The sequence below is a fragment of the Pocillopora damicornis genome, chromosome 9 (genome assembly GCF_964200805.1).
Source record: "Pocillopora damicornis chromosome 9, jaPocDami1.2, whole genome shotgun sequence".
Taxonomy (NCBI): Eukaryota; Metazoa; Cnidaria; class Anthozoa; order Scleractinia; family Pocilloporidae; genus Pocillopora; species Pocillopora damicornis.
The window spans coordinates 22,290,058-22,298,447 of NC_142678.1; the positions used below are offsets into that span (position 1 = coordinate 22,290,058).

General features: G+C 35.0%; 1 protein-coding gene and 1 long non-coding RNA gene across 2 annotated transcripts; both read left to right on the forward strand.

The window, feature by feature from the left end:
* The first annotated feature begins 615 nt into the window (after positions 1–615).
* Positions 616–2,828, forward strand: LOC149040745 (calcium-responsive transcription factor-like). Its single transcript, XM_089182795.1, has 4 exons — positions 616–897; positions 1,334–1,456; positions 1,708–1,860; positions 2,389–2,828. Exons 1-4 carry the CDS (start codon positions 763–765, stop codon positions 2,800–2,802), a joined length of 825 nt encoding a protein of 274 aa, XP_089038921.1. The 5' UTR covers positions 616–762; the 3' UTR covers positions 2,803–2,828.
* A 1,692-nt stretch (positions 2,829–4,520) lies between these two features.
* LOC149040746 (uncharacterized) lies at positions 4,521–7,251 on the forward strand. The gene is made up of 3 exons (XR_016179844.1): positions 4,521–5,049; positions 6,094–6,219; positions 6,620–7,251. It is a non-coding gene; the product is annotated as an uncharacterized LOC149040746 (long non-coding RNA).
* The last annotated feature ends 1,139 nt before the right edge of the window (positions 7,252–8,390 follow it).

An 8,390-nucleotide genomic window follows, 5' to 3' on the forward strand; every position in this document is an offset into this window, starting at 1 on the left:
CAAGATGGACCGTACAGTTTGACCCTTATTACGGGTATGTTAACGATGAAAGCAGCGCTGACGAACTCATAAAACAGTACGAGATAGCTACGACGACACGCTTCACTGTATTTAAACAAACAGGAGGATTTTCAAATTGCAGTAGGCTGGGTAAGTAAGCTCACATGTAAAGATTTACAAAATAAACCATACTGACAGTAAAGTAAAGTGAAGTATAACTTTATTTAGACACTATAGGTATTTAAAGCCAGGGGCGTGTGAGATCGTGTTATTAACATGAAATATAGATAAATCAAAATAAAAAAAGGGATTTAACTTTTTTCCAATAATTATTGATATCTTAAGAATACATGTACACATCATTATTCTTCGGTTTACCCTGGTCAGTTAGACTTTCAAAATTAACATGTAATTAAAATTCAACTTAATTTCAAGTGTCAATTTACTGTGAGCCTGCAGCAAGAGTTGACAAGAAATGCTTAATTAATTAAGATCAAGCTTAAAGTGTCAAAACCCTACTCAGTGCTATTGACACACAGCTGCCAGCATCCCCATCCATTACACCAATCCTTGGGCTACATCTGGGTGGGGCAAGCTTGATTTTCAGGCCCTCCATTTTAAGCACCCATGTGTACATATGTACGTATGTGTTTGTGTACATGTATTGTATTGCTAACTTAGCTTGGTTCCTCTTCTCACATAAAAGAAAATGCAGATAAAAATGCTAAGAACCACCGTTTACAATGGGCTGACTCACAGGAGATGACAGGATGCAGACTAAGTTTTGATGGCATCCCATTCCAAATTGTGGGGGTCAAAGTTTTAGAATGCCAAAATGGGCCAGACAGAAATAAGGCACTCAAAAGGAAGGAGGCTCAAAAGAGACTACAAAAAGATGTAAGCATGCATAATAATTAACTAAATAAGAATGTAAACAAGATGATATTATTACTTAAGGACTCCCAAAGAGGATATCATATGTAGGGCATTACATAGTTATTGATTTACCTTCACCTATTTGCTCTTAAGCTAACAAGGTGGTAAGTCCCAACTGATTTTTCTAAGCAAGTTGGTGAGCACTCACCTCTCCCTCAGGGCTAATAGCAGGCATTAATGTTTTCTTTTTTACCACTTGCAAGTAAAAGGACATATCACATTTTATTTGTTAAAATAAGCAAAGTCGCAAAAAAGGACCACTGTGACTGCAGTTTACAAGGTAGGAATCAAGTACTATTTTAAAGGATACTTTTCATTACTTCTAAGTTTATTGATAACTTGACTATTCCCATATGACTGCTCTATCTAACAATCCAATAACTCTATTTGGTTTCAGAAGGAGAATGATGATCACTGCTATAACAACACCAAACAGCGCTTTATAGTACAGGATACGAAGAAATGTGACTGTCCAGCAAAGATCCACCTAAGGAAAATAATCAAGTATCCTGAAAATAAGGTCAGTTTATTTTAATTATTGAATAAGGGTTCAGGGAGCACTACCATTAACATGAATGATCACTAGCCTAATAAAGGGTGCTTAATCCTAATGGGCCTTGTGTTACATGTAGGTGAAGTGGACATATGATAAGACAACCTGGACATTTCGTTGTGCAGAATTGAAACAAATTTACCTGTAATGGAAACAGAGTGAATATTTTAGAAACCAATTTTTCAAATATTATTTTAATTAAAACATTGTATCGTTAGATTTCAGAGAACACAAAGAGTAGAAGGGAGACAATGTCAAAATTTCTGAGAACATCCCTAGAGTCAGAAAAGAAGCAAACAATAGCTACAGAGGAGCGTATTTACATATTACTTCCTAAACCTACGGATCACTTATTTCACCCCATGGGGAGGGTAAGTACTTGGCCATCAATTAAATTTTTTTTGGAACCAGGAAACTGAAGTTTGGTGGGGAATTGAAGGTGACTTAACTTCACACAGATCATCAGTCTACTGTAGACTGTGCTGCTTCCACTGTCATGTCGAATATATATAAAGAATGAATAAAGATTATACATCACAACAAAAGACCAATAAAATGTACTACATGTAGAGCTTCTTTTTAATTATAACATTCTGTAACTGTTACTGAAAAGCCCTGCCAGAGGACTGCCGATAGTAATGTTGGTATAATTTGCATTAATATTCATTCAAAATATTTCCCTGTTTCTGAAAGGTTAAAACCACTCACATATTTCATCATAACCAGCTGCTGTTGACCAAATTTGGAAAAAATTTTCTCATATTGAACCAATGACATCAAAAGCAGCCGGCTCCAGGTTATTGAACCGTTGACCAAGAAAACCTGGGGATGAGGTTGTGTAATTTTTTAAATGAATAAATAATAAAGCAATTATTCTTTCTTTCTTGTTGTGTAACCAGACTGCTGGGCTACTTCAGCCTATTGATGAGAGACTGGTTAAAAAAATTCATGAGCTTGTTGGAAGTGGTGTTAATTGTGTTTCTGAAATGCAACGGCACCTGCATCATTATGTAAAGAAGGAACTTTTCACAGGCCAACAGCCTCCAGATCTAACCAACAGACGGTTCTTCCCAACAACCATGGATGTCAGGAACCACATGTATTGTGCCACAGTGGTGTGCAGACATTCACAAATTGATCAAGAAAACCTTGACTTAAAAATCAAGAAGTGGAAAGAAGAAAGCCCAGATGATAATTTCTTTTTCAGGCCTTACTACCTTACAAGTGATAGTGAGTCCTATCAACAACCACAGTCACTGAAGGAAGAAGACAGCACTGATGTAATTAAAATAAGTATAGGTGATCCATTTTAAACAAGACAACATGGCTGTGTGATTCTGAGATACCCCAGGTGGAAATCTTATTAAGATCTTGGAAGATCTTGTAAGATCTTGGAAGATCTTGTAAGAATCTTATAAGATGGCAATTAAGATGAAGATCTTACTAAGATCTTATTAAGAATTAATAATCTTAATAAGATCTTGCCAAATTTCTTGAACAAATCTTAACCAGGTTTGAGCATTGTAAGATCTTAAAAGATCTTATTAAGTTTATACAAGAATCTTGTAAGAATCTTGACAAAATTTAACAACACATGGGGATTAAGATCTTGGAAGGTTCTTAACAAGATCTTATTAAGTTTATTTAAGAATCTTGTAAGAATCCTCACAAAATTTTACAAGAAATGGGGGTTAAGATCTTGAAAGGTTCTCAACAAGATCTTATTAAGTTTATTTAAGAATCTTTTAAGAATCCTAAAAAAAATTTTACAACACATGGGCATTAAGATCTTGAAAGTTCTTAACAACATCATATAAAGTTCACTTAAGAATCTCAGTTGTAAGAATCCTAATCTTTAAGAAAAGGAAGATCTTACAAGCTTCTTGACAAGATCTTGGTAAGTTTGTTAAGAATCTTAATAATTAAGTAAGATTTGTAAATGTAACATCATAAAGATTCTAGACAGGATTTCATCTAAAGTTCATCTAAGAGTTTTGTAAGAATCAAAATTTTAAGATCAGTAGGAATTTAAATGTTCTTGACAAGATTTTATCAAGTTCATTCCAGTACATTCTTGAGTAACTTGAAATGCTTATCCTGTTCTGTTCATAAGAGAGCATGGGAATGCATAAGGCTTGAAACCTCTCACACATGATGTGAAAAATCCCATGTCCAAAAGGGGATCAAATAACGTCAAGTAAGCTTCCATGGTATGGTGTGCAAATTTCAGACCCGAGAACACAATACACATGCAGCTGCTTTCTAACGAGGTAATTGTTCCACTGGAATTATGGTATCAACAGATTAAATTTGGACAGACTTTTCAGATTACATTTGATGATTGATTATGAAATATACTGAACAGCTAGTTTAAATAATCACTAATCATGTTCATAGGGAGTGTCTAGAAAGGGATTAAACCTTCCCATCTTTGCCTTGAACATTAAGACACCCATAGATAATGTCACCACATTCCACAAGCAAGAGACTTTCGCTGATATGGTTCAGAAAAAAAACATGGCAGTATGCAGACAGATGGCAGAATGAAAAGATGTATTTAAAAAAAATTTATAGCTAGCTACTTGTAAAAATATTTTTCAAGAAAGTTGCACGAAATTTGTACTTTCACCAAGGCATTCCACGCCACAGCGCATACGCAGAATTGCAAATTGTACACTTGATCGTTGTTGTTAACCGTTTTTGCATCATATCGTTTCGGACAAAGTTCGACAGAAATTCTACTTTGGTCGAGTGTTATCTGCCTGGTTGAGAAATTTAACTGTGCCTTACAGCCCTAAAGAAGAAGAATGATTTTGAGAATTAGGATTTTACCGACCAAATTCTTTACAATATAACTAACAAATAAACATCGAAAATTTGCAGACCGGTCAGATGGCAGAAATTAAAAGTATTTTTAAAAAGTTTATAGGTAGTTACTTACAAAATACTTGCGAGAGTTGCGTGACATTTTGTACTTTCACTAAGGCTCTCCCCAGTCTCCCGCTACGGCCGGCGCAAAATTACAAATTGTTCACTCGACCGTTGTTGTCAACCGTTCACGCGCCATTTCGTTTCGGCAAAGTTCTACAGAAATTTTACTTTGGTTGAGTGTTATCTACCTCGTTGCGAAATTTAATTGTGTCTAAAGCCCTGGCGAAGAATAATGATCTCGAGAATTAGGATTTTACAAGCCAAGTTCTTTGCAAAATCACTAATGTTACTGTCGCTTAAAATACAGAAAATGACGCAGTCGGCAAGTAACATGAGTTTACAGCACACCAGAGAAGATAAATCGCGTTTTGCTTTTCTTGTGAAAGAACACTACGATTACACATTCAAGGTTGCGATATCCTTGTTTTATTCTGTCACGTGAAGTGGCCTCAGGTGAATAGTTTACACATCTAAGCACATAGAAAGCACACGTATGATTGTGCACGACACTCGCTTCATAACTCAAGGAACACATTGGTCTTGGTAGTTTAAGTATCTTGAGAAGATTTCCAAAAAAGCAACATGTGCACGACTGCAACTGAAGCAAATGAAGGCAAATCATCCCGAAGGTAAGTGCTACTGACTTTTATTCATTAAGTTCACGTTATCAACATTACACATCTGCTGGAAGGTGATGCGATAGACTTATTTCTCGCACTTTTTAGATTCTTTTAGCATGGACGAAAAAAGTGACGATAAGTTTATGTAATTGCAAGGCCACGGTATTTTTATATAAGGCAAATCATAAAATCTCGTCAGGGTTCGATTTCGTCAGGAAGCGTTTTTGTTTAGAATTGCGTGGAAACTGACACGAGATGTAACGCTATCATCATCAAAACCCCGTAACGGCGGCTGCTAACCTTACTGCACTTGTAGCAATTCTCTCAAGTCAGTTTTAAAAGAGAGATTGTTCCGGATTTAAGTGTTGTAGGCAGAATCATCGTAGCTTCCAGTCGTCTCGCATGGAAATGGTTCACAATAAACAATTAATTTGTCTTCGGCTTTACTAATAACCACTAGAAGTTAAGCTAAAAGGGTGCAATAACAACGCGAAATCGATTATGGAATTACTTTATTCCCAAATAATGAATTATAAATTGCCACGTTCTACTTAAAAGTTTCCACTGATGATGATGATGATGAAAGCCAAACTTGGTTCGATTATCACGACCATGTCCACAGTGATGGGAATCTTCCCAAAGCAAACAAAAATTACCAAAAAATGGGAAGTTCTTCTGATGATGTAAGAACTCTAAATATTCAATGTTGGTGCATGATAGTTCATTTCCCCCCCCCCTCCTTCAAGACTTCATTGACTTAGATGGCTTAAGGAAGAATTTTGGCACTGTTATCCTGTCAATTTTTACTCTAACACATTCTATACCTGTATTAATTCCATGCAACATTTTTTGTATTTTGTTTGGTTCTGTTTAGTTTTTATTTGTTTTGTTTTGTGAATGTGTGTGTATTTTTTTCTGGTTTTCATTTAATGCTGAGTCATGATTCCTTGCTTCCCTTTCTCACAATTTTCTTTGTTCTAAAGGTTAATGAAACTTAATTCAGTGGAGGGATTGCTCAACAAATGTAAACATTTTTTCAATTCATATTCACAGGAGAACTGGAGAAATAGGATCACCTGTAAAAATGATTTTATCCTGAATAAAGTAGACTTTGAGTCCCATCTTAATGCTACAAGCACAGAATGGGATAGAAGGGTGGCAACTCCTGATTGTAAAAAGGTAATTTTTCATTTATCAACTTTTTGTGGGAATTTGGAATAGCTGTTTCAGCAGTGCAAAGCGTAAACAAAGTTTGTTGGATTGGAGTTGGGCAGTGCAAATTGCCAAGATTCATAACTGGGAACCTGTGCATAAAAATTTTGCTCTTAAAGATGATAAGTTCTTGTTAAAGATAGTCACTACCTCCTTTCCTTTGCGTACAGATGAGGCATGATGGTGATCAAGGAGAACCATTGAGAGGCTCCTCCCCTCTACCTTACTAAGTACTCCTCACAATGAAACCAAGCTCCTATTACTCCTCTCTGGCAGGGATTTTAAAAAATACGCTCTCAAGGTTTTAGTATATTTTGTACCTGTATACAAATTACTATTTTCTTTTTTTCTTTTTTTCTTCACACAGGAGCCATAAATCAGAAATTTGGTGATGCCCAAATGAATAAGAGGTGGTCTCAAATAAGGCTCTACTTGAATAAAAAAAATTGCTTGGATTCCAAGAGAAAAGTTCACAATGTAGAGGGCAATGTTGAATGAACTAAAGCTTGGTTGATATTTGTACAAAATTGAAATATTTGCAAATTTGCTTGTCAAGTAGCTGTCAAATTGACTAAAATGCCAACTGAGATGAGTGTTGTGAGCTTTAATTCTTTGAACACGTTTGCTGCAATACAAAATTTTTTTGTTTTTTTTTGTTTTCATGCTTAAATTATTCTAAAAGAAGAAAAACCATTGCAGTTTGAATCAAACGAAGAACAATTTAAAACTGGGACATGCCTTTAGTTATTATGGCTTATTTGTGTAAGGATAACTATGGTAGTTCAAATCAAACTGTCAAATGACTCCAACAATTAAAACAATTGTTTTTTTTAAATTTTTAAAACACACCAAAGGGAAGAACAAGAACTCTTCTTGTACAGTTGTCATTTAAATCGTGCATGTTTACCAGTTAACGTTTCTTATCAAGATATTTTTTAGTAATTAATTTCACAGTGTTGAGAATTTGCAATAAATTTTGCTTAATGTTGGATGAAGAAATTCTTTCTTAGTTGTGATCTCCATTCCTCAATCATCCAGTTACTGAATATTGCATAAACCATCAGTTACCTACTATGGTCTGAAAAAAATATGATACTTAAGAATTTTTACAGATTCTGCAAAAATTCTTGTAAGTTGTTTGAAAATCTCACAAGTTCTTGTAAGTTCTTTTAGAGATCATTAAGACATTGTTGAGAATCTTAACAAGTTCTTTTGAAAACTTGTGAAGGTACTTAATTAAGATTCCTGTCACAGGAATCCTACCAGATCTTGTAAGATTCTTGTAAGTTTCTTACTAAGATACTTATCAAGATTCTTAGTTAAGAATCTTATAGAATCTGGTAAGATCTTGTCACAAGATTCTTACAAGAATCTTGTAAGATCTTACAAGATCTGGTAAGATCTTGTCACAAGATTCTTACAAGAATCTTGTAAGATCTTACAAGATCAGGTAAGATCTTGTCACAAGATTCTTACAAGAATCTTGTAAGATCTTACAAGATCAGGTAAGATCTTGTCACAAGATTCTTACAAGATCTTGTAAGATCTTACAAGAATCTTGTAAGATTCTTACAAGAATCTTGTAAGATCTTACAAGAATCTTGTAAGATCTTACAAGAATCTTGTAAGATCTTACAAGATCTTGTAAGAATCTTGTGACAAGATCTTACAAGATCTTGTAAGGTCTTACAAGATTCTTAATTAAGAATCTTAATAAGAATCTTAGTAAGAAACTTACAAGAATCTTAGTAAGATCTTAATAAGATTTCCACCTGGGACATGCTGGTCAGATCCTCCTAAAACAAAAATTCCCTCTTGTAGATGGTCTAAGGGACCCTGTTATTGTGGGTGCATTAGTCACTCCAGCCATTAGTGAGTTTGTACAGATCATAAACACTGGCTCACACTGGGTTTGCCTGAGCACAATAGCTACTAGTCCTGGAACTGTCAAGGTGTATGACAGCTTATATCAAAATGTAAGCGCGGTTGCCATTGATCATTCATGTCACATGCTATTGTATACTGGTTCTACAGTCACTTTTTGTAATGAAAGAGTACAAAAGCAAACAAATTCAAATGACTGTGGCTTGTTTGCACTGGCATTTGCTACAGATTTATGCCATGGCCTAGACCCCACA